The 19,221-nt window shown below is 39.8% G+C and overlaps 1 protein-coding gene across 9 annotated transcripts in view; it reads right to left on the bottom strand.

The window, feature by feature from the left end:
- The window catches only part of HECW1 (HECT, C2 and WW domain containing E3 ubiquitin protein ligase 1), a 268,709-nt gene that overhangs the window by 188,891 nt on the left and 60,597 nt on the right, over positions 1–19,221 (bottom strand). For 6 of the 9 annotated variants that reach the window (XM_055124933.1, XM_055124931.1, XM_055124935.1 and 3 more), the window contains 2 exons: positions 14,874–14,982; positions 966–1,054 (listed from right to left, as the gene is read on the bottom strand). In XM_055124933.1, coding sequence (XP_054980908.1) covers positions 966–1,054; positions 14,874–14,929 — 145 coding nt within the window. In that variant the 5' untranslated portion in view covers positions 14,930–14,982. Of the gene's footprint in view, positions 1–965; positions 1,055–14,873; positions 14,983–19,221 lie in introns of those variants that run through there. The other 3 variants (XM_055124939.1, XM_055124938.1, XM_055124940.1) reach the window with 3 other exon arrangements.

Raw genomic sequence — 19,221 nt, 5'->3', positions numbered from 1 at the left:
GAGAAATTTTAAAAATCTTGCAAATAGAGGAACAGACTTAATTTTCTAACAGACTTCATTTTCAGATGATTTACGAAAACTGATTATACAAAAATACAAAGAAAAACTTAATAAATTATAAAAGACAAAAAACATGTGAATAAAATATTTTTCCTACTTCAGTGTATCAGAGCTAAAAATTAAAATACAAATTTGAATTTTCAAAGTAATAGTAAGCAGGTTGGAGAGAGGTACAGGGGTTAAGGCACTTGCTTTGCACACGGTCAACCCAGATTCAATTTCCAGCACTGCATGTGTTGCCCCATCATCACCAGGAGTGACCCCTGAGCACGGTGTCGGGAGTAAGTCCTGAGCACTTCAAGATATGGCCCAGAAAACAAAAAACAAACAGAAAAACAGACAAAAAAAGAGTAAGCAATTGAAGTCTAAGAAATCAAAATCCTTTTCGGTTAAATAGTAACTATAGTCCCTGCCTTGAAGTCAGAAATTTTGCAACTTAACCCCATTCCCCACCTACCAAACCCCACAGCACCCAATCTCCCTCTGAGACATCAGACCCAGAGGAATTGGGCTCTGCCCACTTGCACAGACCCAGACTTTATACAGACCAGTTATCTTCCAAATCCCAAACTGCCTGGCAACACAACAGGGCTTTATTCTCTTCACACATTCAAGTTCCGTTGGTAATCCTGACTCTAGATTAACAGCACCAAAGAGCACCATAAAAAAAATATGGAGCATAAGCACAGTCAGTGTAGTAGCAAAGGTTGAAGAATCTTCCAGACATCTGCTCATTTTCAGCATCAGCCCAAGATTTTTGTCTAAACACAGCACAGTCTTAGTTTAACCCTTGTCACTGATGATGCAGCTCCTAAGACAAGGGAAAATGAATAATACAGAGATGCCAACAGAGAAGAAGAAACACCCAAGGGAATCCCCAAAGACATCAGATTTCTGTAACCTACCTGAAGAAGTATTTAGGACAGGTATCATATCAATGTTCAATGACTTGAAAATGACACTCAAGCAGAGAATCAATAAATTTGAGGAGAACCTGATGGAAAAGAAGAAAAGAGATCTATTCAAACAGAAGCAAAGGAATTTAAGAATGCAGTAGTAAGCCTTATAAACAGTATGGTGGAAGCAGAAACTCATGTCTGTATACTTGAAGACACAGTAAAAAAAAAACTCCAGCAAAAAAAAAAATAGGAAATAGAAAAAAGAATGAGTAAAGATAAAGAGAATATAAGAAAATTGTTAACAATGCTGAAAGTAACAACTTCAGAAACACAGAGAAGAAAAACTAACTGAAGAAATAATTGGTGAAAATTATTTCACCAACCTGCAGGGCAAGATGGGAGCAATGATCCAAGAGGCCCAACAACCAGAGTAAATGCAAAAAAAACTACAAGGTAGTCTGTAATCAAAATGGCAAGAACCAAAGACAGAAACAGACTCTAACAGCTGCAAGACAGAAGTATCACCTCACACACAAGGGGAAAAGCATTAGAGCAGAGTCCTCTAGCAAACTCGACAAGCAAGAATGAAATCACACCCCCCTCCAAAAAACAAAAAATGTTAAATGAAATAAATCCCCAACCAAAAATCATCTACCCAGCAAGATGACTCCTTAGGGTGAAAGAGATAAAGAGAGATAAAAATATTCTAAAAACAAAAACAGCAGTTGACATAGTTTGGGATCTAACCCAACACTGGCAAGGACAATAAAAGGACACAATGAACAGGAAGCATTACATAAGGTAGGCAACTAGCTCCACAAATAGACATGGCATCAAATCCTTCCATATCAATAATTCTCTAAATATAAATGAAATAAACTCTCCCATAAAATGACAAAGCAGGGAGAGAAGCCACTGCAGTGCTGAACCTGGTAGACCAGGTCTCCAGGGCCAGACCACTGGAGCTATGTCCTTGCCCATAGGGGTCCTAGAACTGCCCCCGCCTGTACCCCCCCGCCCCCCACACACTTACTTTCACTTGCATTCAAATGGCCTGGCCCCAAATCAATCTGGAAGACAAGCCGCTGCCACACTAACCCTGGCAGGCCTGAGATGCCATGATGCTGAAGCATCCTAGTGACATGGTTCTGATGCTCACAGTGCTAATGACACCCAGTAGGAACATTAAAAAAAGATGGGAAAGTTGCATAGAAGCCCACTAAGCCCCATGAGCAAAAACAATATTACAGAAGGCACCTAAACAGCTCAGCAAATTCTCAAACAATGACTTTAGTAACACCACTATCAGACATATGCTACAATAAGCAAAATAAAGTAAATTATTTTACACCTGCTAACAGGGCAGGCTGGATGGTGGGTGGGTAATTTGGGGCATTTGTGGAGGGAAGGTCAAACTGGTGATGGGATTGGAATTGGAGCACTGAATACCTGAAGTGACTGTGTTATAAACTTTGTAAATCACAGTGTATGAAGTTTCAAATAAAAATAAAATAAAATTTTCCTTTGCCATGATAAAAAAAATGAAAGTAGCAAGATGGACCAGGAACCAAAACCCAATATTCTGTTGCTTATAGGTGACACACTTGAGCTCTCATGATAAACACAGGCTCAGAGGAAAGGGCTGGAGGACAATCAAACAGGGATGGCCCTACTTTCAGTCAAGAGCATTCAAGCTAAAGAAAATAAAATATAGGGAGGGATATTACATACTGACTAAAGGATCAATAAATAAATAGAATTTAACTCACCTACATATAGGTACCAAATAAAGGGACAACAAAGTTTACAAAGCAACTGCAAATATACTTGAAGAGTTACACAGATGTCAGCACAGGATTAGTGAGAAATTCCAATACCCAACTCTAATCTCTGGACAGATCAACTACACATAATAACAACGAAAAACTGTAAGGCCCAAAAGGAAAGAGAGAGACAAAGAAAGAAAGAGAAAGAAGGAAAAAGGAGGAGGAAGAGGATGAGGCAAAGGAGAAGGAAGAGGAGAAAAAAAGGAGGAGAAGGAGAAGAAGGTGTCTGCCACAGAGGTAGGGGATTAGGAGCAAGACAAGAATGTCAGGTCAAGGAGAGGATAAAAAGGGCTAAAGAGGCCCTGAGCCATAGCACAGTAGGTAGCGCGTTTGCCTTGCACAGTGGGGCCTACCCAGGTTCAAACCCCAGCATCCCATATGGTCCTCCAGCACCGTCAGGAGTGATTTCTGAGTGCAGAGCCAGGTAGTAACCCCTGAGCATCGCTGGGTATGACCCAAGAAGCAAAAAGAAAGGGGGGGCTAAAGAACATGTTTTGTACAACAGAACCTCAGGTTTGAGCCCCAGGTTCAATTTGGCTTATGGTTCTCTGAAACACACACACAGACACACACACACATACACACGTTCATTATTATCACAACTATTAACACAGTTAAGGAAGTACTTGCCAGTTCAATTTGGTTTTAAAAAAAAGGTATATGAGGACAAAAACATATTAGGACCCCCAGACATGGACACCCCCAACAATGTAATAATTAGCATATTCACAACAAAATTCTTACCTTCCTGACTGTTTGAAAATGTTCATAATACAGTGTGAGGAAATTTCAAGAAATCAGGGAGAGGGGATAGTGAAACTCAGAGGTGCCTTTTTCTGTTTTAATTCTTGAGTGATGGTTTGTTTCATCGCTACCACCACCTTCATTTACACATAGTATTCGCTTCCTTTCATCAAATAGTATATCCAAACTGGGGGAGGAGGATTTTGGACCTCACCCAGTGGTGACTGAGGACTACTCCTATTTCTATGTATAGGGGTCACTCCTTGAGTTGTTCAGGAGACCAAATACGGTGCAGGGCATTAATCCAGGGTTGACTGCATGCGAAGCGAGTCCCATAACCACTATGCTACTTTTCTTCCCCTTAAATACAGCAAAATCTGAAGATCACAGGAAATTGAATATATTCCATTTGAGTTGTTATGGGGAAGAACAAACCTCAACTATTTAAAATATTTCCTCTGTGCTTACCATCCACAGGTAACACAGCAAAGACATATGACAGCATTATCCATATATAAATGTGTCTAAGCTGAGATGGGAGAAAACTGAGGATGCAGAGAAAGAACTAAAGACACCTCTGAATCACACCAACAGGACCAGAATAAAGACACAGCCTGAAAGGAAGAGCATAGTTTCAGAAACTAAAGAATAGAGAGCATCTGGGGAAGTTGGCTAGGGGGAACACTAAACTGAAACCACTTACCCAGAGTGACAGGCTTCCAGCCTCCTCCTGAGAGATTGCCACAGATCAACCCATAGTAACGATAAGCATCCACACACTGGAACTTTGTGGGCACTGGGAGATAAGTCCCTTCCCAAGCAGTAGGAAGTTTATAATATTTTCCCTTTATTACCTGAAATTCTACTTACCAAAATTTATTTAAAATAAAAGTGAGCCATCCATAACCTCAGTAGCTTAATTCAATCAGATTGCTCTCTTAACACATTATTAGGAGGGAACAACCCTCAGGTGCAACCCATGTGGAAAACATACAAAGTGTCCCTAAATGAGCAACCTTGCCTTCCACAAACCAGACTGTCTTCCCGACAGAGTCGTGAAAAGTGGCATTTGATGTTCCTCTGGCTATTAAACATATTAAAAAATTTTAGATTCTTCCCTTCAGGCAGGGCTATGCAGGACTATTTTTATGTCATCCTAGACTTTTGTGGGGTTTGGGCCACACCAAATGGTGCTGAGGACTTCCTTCTGGCTCCATGTTCAGTGGTGACTCCCAGAGGTGGACCATATGTGCACTCTCCCTCGGACTCTGCCCTAGATCTTGACCTCTCCCTGGCTCTGTCCACCCACACTCAACCACAGGGAGAAGGCGGTATCTTCCTGAGTCCCCAGGATTTACGACTTTCTTCACTAGATAAGGTGACTCCACTCCGTGCCTGACTGGCCACAGGCCTGTTCCCCGGCAGGCAGACATAAGAGGAACACTGTTCTCTTGTGCAGGTGTTTACATCTGAAAGATGAGGTTTCCCATATTTTATTCTTTCCCACATACCCCTAGTTTCAGATTAAATTTACATAAAAGATACATAAAATCCTCAGACCACCTATAAATGTAACCTGTAGGAGTTCTAAAATCTTCCTCAGATGCCAAAACTGTTGTGTCTACAGTGCAACAACAGTCTGAAAGGGGGTCAAGTTAGGGAACAAAAAGTCAGTGCTTAAAGATACAGCTAGGAATTTGACAAGAGCAAATCAATAGCAGGGGTAGAGGGGAAAAGCATCTTATCTGTGTCCTTAAGGGGCAGATCAATTCCATCCTAGGTTTAAACCATTTCACTGCACACTTGACTTTCCACAGAACATGTTATTGCTGTACCCAATGACTTTTTATAATGCTACCCAGAAAACCAGAGTATTTCTCAACACCATATATTCCTGTGAGTCTCAGAATGAGGGCAGAATTCTAATTGTCACATTGGTTCCCTATAGGGATCTGTGCCAATTAAGAGAATTCTGAAACTGTGGAAGGGAAATAATGAGGAAGGGTTGAACCCTAAAAGCTTCAGGCTTTTTTGGATTATTTTCCCCTCAAATATAAAGAATTTACAAAAATGATATTAAATATAATTTGATCTTGTGTGTGTTATGTTTGATGTTAAACAAAGACATATATTATGAGTTACCCCCCCAAAAAAAGAACCCAAGTGCCTTTATAGCCCAAAGGTGGAAATACTGAGTTATCTATTTGTTTCTAAATAGAACTCAGTTACTGTAAAACTCTTGCATTAGATTTAATTATCTGAACTTAAAGCTCACAACACACAAATAATATTAAACTAATCTCAAAAAATTTCAGATGAGATACAAAAAAATATTTAATTTTATTACCCAACAGTGTCTTCTTACTGAAAAATGTCTCCTGCAATACTGACAAAAAGGATATGTGAATCCTTTAAGAAAGATTCTATAAGAAATGCTTTCAAGCCTGACAGTTTGTTATTCATAGGCCACATTCAAAATTACAGCTCATAGATTCCAACTACACTAGCAAAAACCACATCATTTTCCTTCATTGTTACTTACACGTCTGGCATAATCTATTTCATTCATTATTTATGAGTTCATATCTGCAACACTCATAGGAATCACCGGAATCTGGTAAGCAGACATTGAGTTTTCTGAAAGCATGTTCCCTAAATTTTTAAATGTTCATTCAAATCTTGAGCAAGACCTAAAGAAATATCAGATTTACAGAATAGCAAATACAACTAGAAAAAAGCAGACCCAGGGGCCAGAGTAATAGTACAACGAATAGGGCTTTGCCGTGCACTCAGCTGACCTGGGTTAGATCCTCAGCACCCCTGAACCCACCAGAAGTGAACTCTTAGTACAGAGCAACAAGTAAGCCCTGAGCACTGCCAGGTGTTGCCTCTAAAACACACACACACACACACACACACACACACACACACACACACAAAATCCAATAGACCAGAACTTCAATGTGTGTGTATGTGTGTATAATTAGTTACTCTTCGCATGTTAACACTTGATGGAAATATATTTGCCATCAATTGTTTTGGAAGCTACATAATCAAAACCTTGTTCCAAAGAAAGAAAGTCAGGAACTACATGACTTCACACATATTTTAATTTTCTATAATTAAAAAATTAAAATTTGAGGAGACTCACATACAAAAGGCATAGATTTTTCATGCTTTCACAATTGTATGTGGGAGTCCAGGAGCAGGTTCAGACCCACAGCAGATTCCTTAATGACAGATTAATTTGACCCTGAAGTGGAAGGTCAGATTGCTGCACAGGTTGCAAGCAGAAAAAGGGCCACCCGTGGTCTCTCCACTCTTCAGGGTACCTCTCCCTCCATGGAACAACAGAGGCAGTGACTGGCAAATAAGAAATACAGACTTCAGTGCATAGGAGATGAGGTTAGGAGGGAAAAGGGAGGGAAGGAAAGGGGGTTGGAAAGAGGGGAGAGAAAGAGAAAGAGGGAGACTGAGAGAGAGTAAATCAGACACTCCTTTCCACAGTGGCTTACAGCCCTCCCCCAATGAAATATATTTGCTATTCCTAAACAAATGATAAATCTAGTGGAGTCAGATTAATTTCTTGGTAGCTTGGCAATTATAAGAAATTTTTTTGAAAGTTAGCTGATTTTTGGTTTTGGATTTTTTGATTACTATGAGCACTTTACACAGACAGCTCAGAGCAGGTGGCTCTGAACCTGTCCTCGAACTCATCATGCTGGTTAACTCCCTTGCCTTTACTGGGACAGGTCACAAGGGACACTGAATTGGTAATGAGTCCCTTATGAATTCCTTCTGCTAATGAGTTTAACTGTCATATTTACCAATGCAGCTGTAGAGGCAAACATATGTAAAAGACCTACCGCCCATGTGGCCTTAAGCAAATTCCTTAACTCCTAAGAAGTTAACTTCTCAGAACTAACTCATTTTTTTCATCTATAAGGTACAAAACAAATTATAGTTACCTTCTTATAGATTTGGCTATGACCAGCTGAGATGGTGCTTGTAAAGTTAGATATTTGTAAAGTTTTAAAGCTAGCCAGAACAATGCCTGGCACAACAAAGTGCATCAAAAATAACAACCGCCATATTACTAAATTTACGAAGTCTACAAATTCAGTAGACTGAAGCAGTCATCGAAGCCCTAGCCAAACAGGGCGTCCAAACTCAGTACATCAGGATTCTCCACGAACTGTATTACGAATTCACCACCAGGATCTCACCATTCTACAAGGAAGTGACCATCGACATAAAGAGAGGGGTTCAGCAGGGCGATACCACTTCACCAAAACTCTTCAGTGCCACCCTCAAGAACATCATGCGACGACTGGAATGGGAAGGAATGGGAGTGAAGATAGACGGTCGGCAACTACACCACCTCCGCTTCGCTGATGATATCATTCTAATAACACCAAATATTAGCCAAGCAGCACGAATGTTGGCCAACTTCAACTGTGAGTGTGGAAAGGTCGGACTGCATCTGAATTTCACAAAGACAATGTTCATGAGAAACAGACTAGTCCCTGACATTCCATTTTCCCTCAATGGAATGAACAACTCCAAATGCAGCAGTTATGTGTACCTATGCAAACAGGATGAGAATGCTATTCGGGTATCCCAAAGAGGAATCGAAAGAGCCATGCTTGGAATATCACTCTTCACTCAAGTGAGAGAAGGAATCTGGATTTCCGACCTCCATCGATGATTGAGGATCAGGAACGCTGCCTTGAGGATCAGGGATGCTGCATCGTTTGCCAACGTGTTAAAAATCAGATGGGCCAGACATGTAATGCAATATGGAGACAACTGCTGGACTAGAGCCGTTACTGACTGGATTCCATGGGACATCAAAAGAACACCTGGCTGCCCACCTATGAGATGGGAACAGTTTGAGGCTCCTTGTGTTCCTGGAGTGAGCAGACGCCACTGGGATACACTAGCATGCGACAGGGACGAATGGAGACGTTACTGGCACCCACTTGAGCAAACTGAAGATCAACAAGATGACAAGTGATACAAGTGATACTAATTCAGTACCAAGTTGGCATTTCCAAGATCCTCCAAATAAGGTCCTACTAAATTTGTTTTTGCTTCTATAAGATCTCCCTTCTTACTGTCTTTAGTGACAGGAATGGTGTCCATTCCTCAAAATGAATGTTCACATCCTAACTCCTGGGGAATGAGAATGTGGCTTTATGTGAAAAATGCCAGTTATCTTGAGATGAAAGGGTCACTGTGAGAGGCCCAGGTCCTAAAGTCAATGACAGTTTTATTGTAAAATTAACCCAGAGGAGGGAGGCAAAGAGCAGGCAATGGCAATGGACACAGAAACTGGTCAGTGAGCCACCATTCAGGAATTCCCAGGGCCCTCAGAAGCTAGACATGGCACGCCCAAGGGCGCTTATGTGGTGCTGAGTAAGAAGCCCCCTCCATCTAAGTCCAAGGTAACGCCCTATCCCACATACGATCTCTCTTGGGCCTGCTCATTCTTTGTACTTGCCTATATTTTGTGTATGTTTCATTATAAAAATGTAATACGATTTTAAGTTATAAAAAATGAATAAATTATCTCAGGAAAATCTGGAAATTATGTTTTCTCAATGCCTTGTTTATGAATAATAATCACCCATATTAGATAGCAATTATTGTCTTTGAACTTAAAAAATTAGAAACAATACAACTACAGAAAAGGAAAATGCAATGAATACCAATGCTAATTAGTACTGTTAAGTACACACTTCTAAGTGAATATTATGAACAAGACATAGTATATAAAGTGTTTCTTCACTTATGCATATCAGAGTTCACAAGTTTCAGACAGGGTCTTTCTGACTTCCATTGAAGATAAGAAAATTAATAGTTAGTACAGGAGTTAAGACCCTTATCTCACTCACATGCGACCAACACAGGTTTGAACCCTGACACCACATATGGGTCCTGAGCACTTCCAGGAGAAACCCATGAACACAGAGCCAGAAGTAGCCCTTGAGAATTACCAGGTATGTAAAATTCCAAAAACCAGAAACAAACATATATATACATACACACACACACACACACACACACACACACACACACACATATCACTGTCACTGTCATCCCATTGCTCATCCATTTGCTCGAGCAGACAACAGTAACATCTCCATTGTGAGACTTGTTACTGTTTTTGGCATATCAAATATGCCATGGGTAGTTTGCCAGGCTCTGCCGTGCGGGCGGGATACTCTCAGTAGCTTGCCGGGCTCTCCAAGAGGGATGGAGGAATTGAACCCGGTATTGTGCAAGGCAAATACCCTACCCACTGTGCTTTCGCTCCAGTCCATTAATATATGTACATACACATAATATATACTTATATTTACATGCATATCCTAGGCTTTGGAAAGACAGTACAGGGGTTAAGTGCTTGCCTTGCGTGTGGCCAACCTTGGTTGTATCCCCAGCAACCCATGGTCCCTCGGCACTCTGGGTGAAGCCCTGCCAGACCCTGAGCAGCACAGGGTGTCCGGGTAATCCCTGGCACCATTCAGCCCAAGCAGCACTGTGTCTTCAGGCTGAACGTTGACCTACAGGCCCAGTTGGCCAAGAATTATTGAAGAGGCCTCCGTGCATCTTAAACATCTCTTTGAAGACCCCCTCTAATCCCCCCCCCAAATAAAGCTAGGCTCTGATAGTTACTAACAAAGCATCACATCTAATCAGTACAGGAGCAGGGGAAAATTCATTTCATACTGCTTGCTCCAACAAAAATTCAAAGAATGGCAAATGAGATTATCAAAAAATAAATCAACGAAAGTAAATTTTTTGATTGTTGTATAATTTAAACTACATAAATAAATAAAATAAAATCATTTAATACAATACAGTATACTCCCTATTTTTATTTACATAATTAAGTGTTTGACTCTGGCATCTAAAATATATTGCCTTAAATTTTGTTTTGTACCTGCATCTTATTGCAGAAATCATCATATCTTCCCTGCAATAAATAAAGCTTTTTTTGGCCCTGTGGCAGGCATATTACAAGTTTCTTTCATATTAATTAGTAAAAAAAAAAACTTAAAAGAATGGCAAATACAAAAGGAGAGAGAGTATGGGGAATATTGTCTGCCATAAAGGCAGGGGGAGGGTGGGAAAGGGGGGGTATATCCGAGATATTGGTGGTAAAGAATGTGCACTGGTGGAGGGATGGGTGTTTGATCATTGTGAGATTGTAACCCAAACATGAAAGCTTGTAACTATCTCATGGTGATTCAGTAAAATTTTAAAAAATGGCAAATAATGAGGAAAAAAATCAATAAAAGTGAGATTTGGGTAGTTAATTACTGTATGTTTAAAAACCTTTCTAAATCTAGTAGAGAACAACCATATCCACCATTAGTGAGTGTCACATATTTAATGCCACATGCTGTTGTCCAATCTTTTTTTAAAATTTTATTTATTTTGTTTGTTTGTTTATTATTTTTTTATTAGTGAATCACCGTGAGGGTACAGTTACAGATTTACACATTTTCGTGCTTGTGTTTCCATCATACAGTGTTCGAGAACCCATCCCTCCACCAGTGCCTATTCTCCACCACCAATGAACCCAGTATCCCTCCCATCCCCTAATCCCGTCCCCCCCACCCCACCCTACCTCGGTGGCAGGGCATTCCCTTTTGTTCTCTCTCTCCTTTTGGGTGTTGTGGTTTGCAATAGGGATATTGACTGGCCATCGTGTTCAATCTATAGTCTACTTTCAGCACGCATCTCCCTTCCCGATCGGGTTCTCCAACCACATTTTACTTGGTGTTCCCTTCTCTATCCAGGCTGCCTTTCCCCCAGCATGTGAGGCCAGCTTCCAAGCCATGGCCTGCTCCCAATCGTAAAGGATTTTCTCAAACACTGTGTGTTTAATGTTTTTTTTTTTCATGGAAAGCAAGATTTTTATTGATATCATGATTTACAAAGTTGATTACAATAGAACTATTTAGTCATACAATGTTCCAACACCAAACCACCACCAATGTCCACCTTCCTCCACCAGTGTCCCTGGGTTCTCTCCCACCCAGCAACCCTCTTGGCAGGCATATAACAAATTTTTTTCATATAAACCTTATGAAATTTCTTTTGTGCATTAACTGTTTTTTTAAATCTTACTGCTTTCTCTTTTTTTTTCATTTTGAGTACAAATGTCTTAAAATTTTTCTAGACAAGTGTATTTTTTCTGGGACCCTTCAGGCCTCTTGGTTCTGGGAGCCTATATTCCTTTATTTTGGGAAATTCCTATCAATGATTTCTTTAACTAATATTTCGTCATCAAATTTATCTTCCTGTTCTTCACTAACTCTGATAACTCTTAAATTGTTCTCTTGAACTCATTGCCTAGTTTTCTGGTATGTGTGAAACATACAACTCTTATAACACTTGATTGACTAATTATGGACGATTAATAAAATGTATATGAACATATGAAATTTTATTTTATCAATGTTCTTGTCTATTATCAGCATATAAAATGGTGATGGTGATAGTTTGCTTTATGTACTATTGCAGGAATACCTAGACACAATTAACTCTAATCACAAAACACTTTAATACCAACTAATAAAAAGAAGTGTTTGACAAGATGATCTTATATATCTGCGCAGCATAGAATATGGGATGAGGAAATGTATTCTAGTAAAAGGGAGATGCTTACATCATTCTTGACACCAGTATTTAGAGATGAAACAGACAAAGAAGGAAAAAAATTGAGGGGAGGGGGAAGAGAACAAGAAGTAAAAGTTTTATCAGGCATCAGGGCTTCAGTTATATCATTGATGAGGGGTATGGCCCTATACCCCAGACACAAATTCGACAGAACTGAAAACATGAGATGTAAACGGCAACCACTGGAACTTTATGATGTGGCTTTTGATGTGGAGAGAATCTGGGAACTCTGGTGGAGGGAAGTTGACCCTGGTGTTGGATTACTGTATTCCTAAAATTCAACTTTCCGTAACTTTGTAAATCAAGAGTCTTGAATAAAAATGTTTTTTTTTTAAAAAAAAAGAATCCCACCAAGTTCAATGAGCAAAACAATTTATAAATAACACTAACAAGCTCAGTAAATCCACAGACAATATCTTTTTTTTTTTAATTTATTTATTTTTAATTAGAGAATCACCGTGAGGGTACAGTTACAGATTTATACACTTTTGTGCTTATACTTCCCTCATACAAAGTTTGGGAACCCATCCCTTCACCAGTGCCCATTCTCCACCACCCGTAAACCCAGTGTCCCTCCCACCCTCCCCAATCCCATCTCCCCCCCACCCCACCCTGCCACTGTGGCAGGGCATTCCCTTCTGTTCTCTCTCTCTAATTAGCTGTTGTGGTTTGCAATAAAGGTGTTGAGTGGCCGCTGTGCTCAGTCTCTAGCCCTCATTCAGCCCGCAACTCCCTTCCCCCACATGGCCTTCAACTACAATGTAGTTGGTGATCGCTTCTCTGAGTTGACCTTTCCCCGGAATGTGAGGCCAGCCTCGAAGCCATGGAGTCAACCTCCTGGTACTTATTTCTACAGTTCTTGGGTGTTAGTCTCCCACTCTGTTATTCTATATACCATAGATGAGTGCAATCTTTCTATGTCTGTCTCTCTCTTTCTGACTCATTTCACTCAGCATGAAACTTTTCATGCCCATCCACTTGACTACAAAATTGAAACTTTGGTACATCTATACAATGGAATACTATGCAGCTGTTAGAAAAAAGGAGGTCAAGAATTTTGTAGTCAAGTGGATGGACACAGACAATATCTTTAGTGAAACGATAATGAGAATTTTTAATGACCTCAAAGAAACAATGGCACAGGTAGTCAGCAAAGCACAAGGAAGTATGAATCAAAATAAAAAAAAAGAAACAACTACTGTCAGAAATGACAAAAATAGAGAGGTTCATAAGTGATATTAAAAAAAAGAGAGAGAATCTCTGAACAGCAGAGTAAAAGCAGCTGAGCAAAAGATCTAGGGGATCCTAGATGAGAAGGAGGTCACTAGGAAACTGCAGAAGGTGGGAATGTGTGTTTAATGTTGAACCATTTCCAGTTATGGATGAAGGGAGAAAGAGCAAACACCGTGTACTCTGCGATTCTCTGAAGCTTCTAGTGCCCAGAGACTACTCTCTCCTTGGAGCAGAGACAACAGCAGCCCTCTGAAAAGATTCCTAGCACTTACCAGACCCCTTGCTGACTACTGACCCACTTTTCCACAATTTTCTACTGACTTATTTCCCCACCAGTTCCACCTGAACGATTACCCGAGCCTGAGAGCAAGATGAATTTGAGGACAATGAGTGCACCATCTTCTACGGTTGACAGCACTTGAATAAATGTTTCTTGTACCAACTCTTATCTCTTGACTATTAGCCTCCAAGTAGCAAGCACCTGAACTTGAGTTGGGCGCAGCAATATGCTACAGTTTTTACCATGGTGTTCTAGGGACCTCGCGGTACCAGAAATCTATCAAACTTGGAGTCTCTGTTGCATGAAAAGTATAAGCTCCAGCCCTTTGAGCTATTTAAGATCTATTTTTACTTAAGTTCCTTTGTTCCTTCCCCCTTCTAAGCCATTCTAGCCCTCTTGGTCTGTTTCTATTTAATATTTAAAACAATTTTACTTCTTAGGAATGGTTGAAAGTTACTAAGTTTGATAGTTTGCTGCATCTTCATAAATTTACATTTAAATTTACATGCAACTCCTAATTTCTATGAATTTCCTAAATATTATTTGATTTGCACAGCCACAGGGCTGTTGTAAGGTCATGATCCAAGGCAGACAAACACTTCACATGGTGCGTGGTTTTACTGCACAGCTTCAGAACTGCTGACAGTCTCGAGGTGCAGTCCTCCCCTGCCGGTCAGGCCCAACACAAAGCTCAAGACAAGAGGCAGAGGTGCCTTTCACAGTTTTACTGTTAGGGCTCAGGTGATGGGTCTTATTTTATTTATCATATATTAACTATATAATTTGGGCTGAAGCAATAGCACAGCAGGCAGGGCGTTTGCCTTGCACGCAGCCGGCCCAGGCTCAATTCCTCCACCCCTCTCGGAGAGCCCGGCAAGCTACCGAGAGTATCTCGCCCGCACGGCAGAGCCCAGCAAGCTACCCGTGGTGTATTCGATATGCCGAAAACAGTAGCAAACAAGTCTCACAATGGAGATGTTACTGATGCCCACTTTAACAAATACATGAGCAACGGGATGACAGTGACAGTGACAATTATATAATTTAGGAAAATATGATGCCTAACATTTTCACAGAATGCAACTCTTGTTTCATGATTCTAAGAAACACTGTACAAAAATGCATCTTACAACTTACCAGTGACAGGAACTATAAGAGCAGAGAGTCCTCCCGCAGGCAAGTCGTGTAGCCATCCACTGACTCCAAATTAAGAAACACCACAACGTAGCTTACGTACTCCTATTTCCTGCACATAAATATAGAGTGCTCTTGAAATTTCCCCTTTCAAATATTTGAATTGAAAATTTCATTTCAAATGAATACCAACATTTTAGATATACACTACCCATTCATCAAATACACTAAAATGTAAAGAAGAGGAACATGAATATTCATAAAACTCTTAAGTACTACAAGGAAAAAATAACTTACCACAAACAGGATAAACTTTCACTTGCTCAAATACAGAAGGGGGAAATATCAGAAAGAAAATTGGGGAGATTCCACCATAATTCATCCTGTCCTTGACATATCAAGTATTTTAAACAAACTAATGTTTAAAAACTCCTTTTTAATATTAAACATTAAGTTAGTAAAAATAAACAAGAAGTGCTTCTTTGTAAACCACTCAAATATATCAATATATTTGGTGAGCTATATCACTGATCCACATGCATAAATATATAAACTAATAAATTTTAGACACTACTGGGAAAGGTTTTTAAATACCTTAGGTATGTGTTTTACACAGAGAAAATAAAACAGCAACAGAAGACTGTACAGAAACTTATAATTCTTTATTTGAGAACCCAAGAATTAATTTTTTAAATATTAATTTAAAATATAAAGAACTGATAAGGGATTCAAGTAACATATCAGAAATATAGGCTTCATTCCAAAGAGTCCTTCTAAAAACTATCCTTTTTTAGAAAGGATTAGAAAACTGTCCTTCTAAAAACTATCAAAAAGCTAATAAAATACTGGAAATGAACATATCAATTACTTTAACAATAAAAATAACAATAAAACAGCCATATACCAAGAAGTATGCTAGAGAAACGGTAAATAAGACTATTAATTTTTAAGTTCTGTCCTGTATGATTTACACAAGAGTCCATTTCTCATAACAACTCCACCAGGTGGTCATTGATAGAACTAGACCACTGGACAATTAAGTGAATTGCCAGTTACCACAGAGCACCTAGTAGACTCACAGCAGAACCCACTGTCTCTTTATACTCTCCAAATGTCCTTCTGTACCCCATGCCTTCATGAGCTAAAAGATCCAGGGAAAACAGAACTGCTGCAGAGAACAGTTGAGTGTTCAGTTATTATTATTAAGCAGTGTTATGGCAAGTGTAACTAAAAGTTTATGTCCTGGAGATTGATCATCTTAGTTCAAATCCTGGCTTCACAAATTATTATATGAACTTGAGCAAGCTATCTTACATCTTTAAATATTTCTGTTACCGGCCACTCCAGGTGAGGCTAGTCTCCAGCTGATATCACTTGGCTTGCTCCGGAATGGGAGAGAGAGCCCTTCCCTTCCAGCTGGGCTCCAGCAGCCTCCAGCCAACAGGCACCATAGTAAGGGGCCCACACCACAGCTCCTGAAGCACTCAGTCACATACACAACCCTGCAACAGATCTACTCAACAAACTGCAGGCTTCTCACAGTTATACTTCCTGTCATCTGGTGAATGCAGGCAGAGAAGGAAGAGAGCAACCCCAGCCTAATACCTCAGCATTTCCCAGGAAGTCTGACTACAAAGACTCCCCCAACTCAGTGGAAACTAGAAAATGAATGGGCAAATACAAAGAAGCCCAAGGAATTAGGAGTGGGAAAATATCACTGCAGACATAAACATCAACCAAATCAACAAATCTTCAGACAATGACTTTAGTGACACCATGATGAGGGTGTTTAATGAGCTCAAAGTAAAAAATAGCAAAGGTAGTTAGCAAAGCATAAGAGAGTATGAGTTAAATTGAGAAAAGGACCACAATCAGAAATGACAGAACACGGTAGGTGATACAAAAAATACTCAATAGAGAAGCTCTGAACAGCAGAATAACAGAAGCTAAGCAAAAACTCAAGAAGCTCTGAGAGAAGAAGGATGAAACTGCTAGGAAACTAAGAAAGTTGGAAAACAGTTTGAAAAGAAGTGAATGGCATATTGGAGAACTATGGTATGAGTTCAAGAGGAACAATGAAAGAATCATTCAAGTCCCTAAAGAGCAAGAAGGCAAATGTGATGAAGCAACAATACTTAAAGAACTAATCAATAAGAATTTCTGAGAGGTTTTTTTTTTTTCCTTTTTGGATGACACCTGGCGATGCACAGGAGTTACTCCTGGCTCTGCACTCAGGAATCACTCCTGGCGGTACTCAGGGGACCATATGGGATACTGGGAATTGAACCCGGGTCGGCCGCATGCAAGGCAAATGCCCTACCCACTGTGCTATTGCTCCAGCCCCGAATTTCTGAGAGTTGAGGAATACAGGAAACAAGATCCAAGAGGCAGAAAGATTCTAGAGAAAAAAAACTCAAGTAAACTCAAAACAAAAATATCTAAAGAATTTTTTTAAGAACCTTTATTCATAACAGGGAAAACAGAATAATCACCACCATATGATCCAAGTACCAAAAAAAGAAAGAAAGAAAAAAGAAACCCCCCAAAACACCTGACTTTAACTTGCAGGTACACTGGTCTTAGGGCTGAAACCTCCGGAGCCAGCTCAGGAGAGGAGGGGCTGAGAATCATCCTAGTTCTTCAGACCCTGGAGATCCTGTGGGTGGCAGACAGTAGTGGGATTGTTGCTAAAACCTTGAATGCCTGAAACAACTATATTATGAATAACTTTGTAACCACTCTGATTAAATGAAGTTGGGGGAAATTAATGCAATATATTTTAGATTATAGGGTTGAAATCTTGGTTATGTAGATGAAAAGAGGCAGTGAAACACACTGTATTAAATGATTTTAATTTTTTATTTACATAGGTTAACATCATATAGTAATCATCACAAATTGACTTTATTTTCTGATAATTTCATTTTTTTCCCCTCTTCCTACTTCATTCATCCATTCCCGCAATGAAACTCAAAGTATGCAGATTTTGGATTCAAGAGTTGAATTTACATATTTAAGTGTTGAATTTAAATATTTAAGTGATTTTATATGACATGTCTATACATCTGGTAAGCTACTTAGCCTCTATAATTTGAGAGTTTTCTTCTCAACTGTAAGTTGAAGGAAATATTAACTAACGTTACGAATAAGAGTGAATATAGGGCTGGAGCACTAGTACAGCGGGTAGGGCATTTGCCTTGCACGCGGCCGACCCAGGTTCGATTCCCAGCATCCCACGTGGTCCCATAACGATACTACAATAGTACCTGGTATTCAGACAGCATCTGTTATACTAGCTGGTATGTAATAAAGGGGTATGCAACAGATATGGCCCAGCTGTTGGGAGTTCTATGGACACATAACTTCAGCTGTTAACCTCCTATCACCCTCACTTACAGAGTACTGCCTCACCCAAAATCATGCCTTTCTAATGGTGACACACATCCAAACACTGAGGCTAGCTACTTTGGTCTTTCTTAGACTCATGACTGTTTGAGTTCCAGAGGCACAACCCATTAAAAATCCTAACTGTACAACTCCATCTCAGAGTCTATTTCTTGAGTTAAAATTGCCACATAATACCAAAAGGACCCTGAGAACAACTGACATAAGTATGACTGTTTTGCCTTTTGGAAACAAGCTTTGGTAACAAAACTAAATACCAATTTACCAAATATGTATTCAGTATCTATTGTGTATCTGGCAACATACTAGGCAGACATGTAGAAACTACAAAAACTGCACTTCCTGTCAAGTAAGGAAGACTGAAAACTAATCAAGACTGTAAATTCACTAAAAACCAGTTAGCAAGAGTACTGAGGCCACTGAGGTCTGTCGCCTTGTCAATATAAACTCTCCCAATATATCCTGACAAGGATCGTCGCTGAGACCTCTGGAGAAGGAGACAGGGGGCCACTGATTTACAGCAACAACAACGACAAAAATACAATCTGGCTTAAACTAAAGAAACACTATTTTATTTCTTTCTAATTTTTATTAAAGAGTCATGGTTTACAAAGTTACTGATAGTTGAGTTTTAGGCATAGGATAATTCTACACCAATCCCTCCACCAGTGTCAATTTCCTTCCACCACTGTTCCCAGACTCCCTCCTCACCCCAAACCCCACTCTACAGCTGCCTGTCAACTTGGCAGAAACATTATAAACTTTGAGAAGTTGCTGCTTAGGTCTCATATTTTCAGTTTTGTTGAAATTGTGCTTTGGATATATGGCTATACCCCTCACTCATATCACCGATAAAACAAACCCTAATGCCTATTCACCCATTACTTCTCATTCTTTTCTCCACGCCCCCTAACCCCTGCCCCACACTTGATTTCTTTCCTTTTCT

This window comes from Sorex araneus, chromosome 2, assembly GCF_027595985.1.
Source record: "Sorex araneus isolate mSorAra2 chromosome 2, mSorAra2.pri, whole genome shotgun sequence".
Classification (NCBI taxonomy): Eukaryota; Metazoa; Chordata; class Mammalia; order Eulipotyphla; family Soricidae; genus Sorex; species Sorex araneus.
The sequence above is the reverse complement of the archived record's forward strand: the minus strand, read 5'-3'. Positions and strand labels throughout refer to the sequence as shown.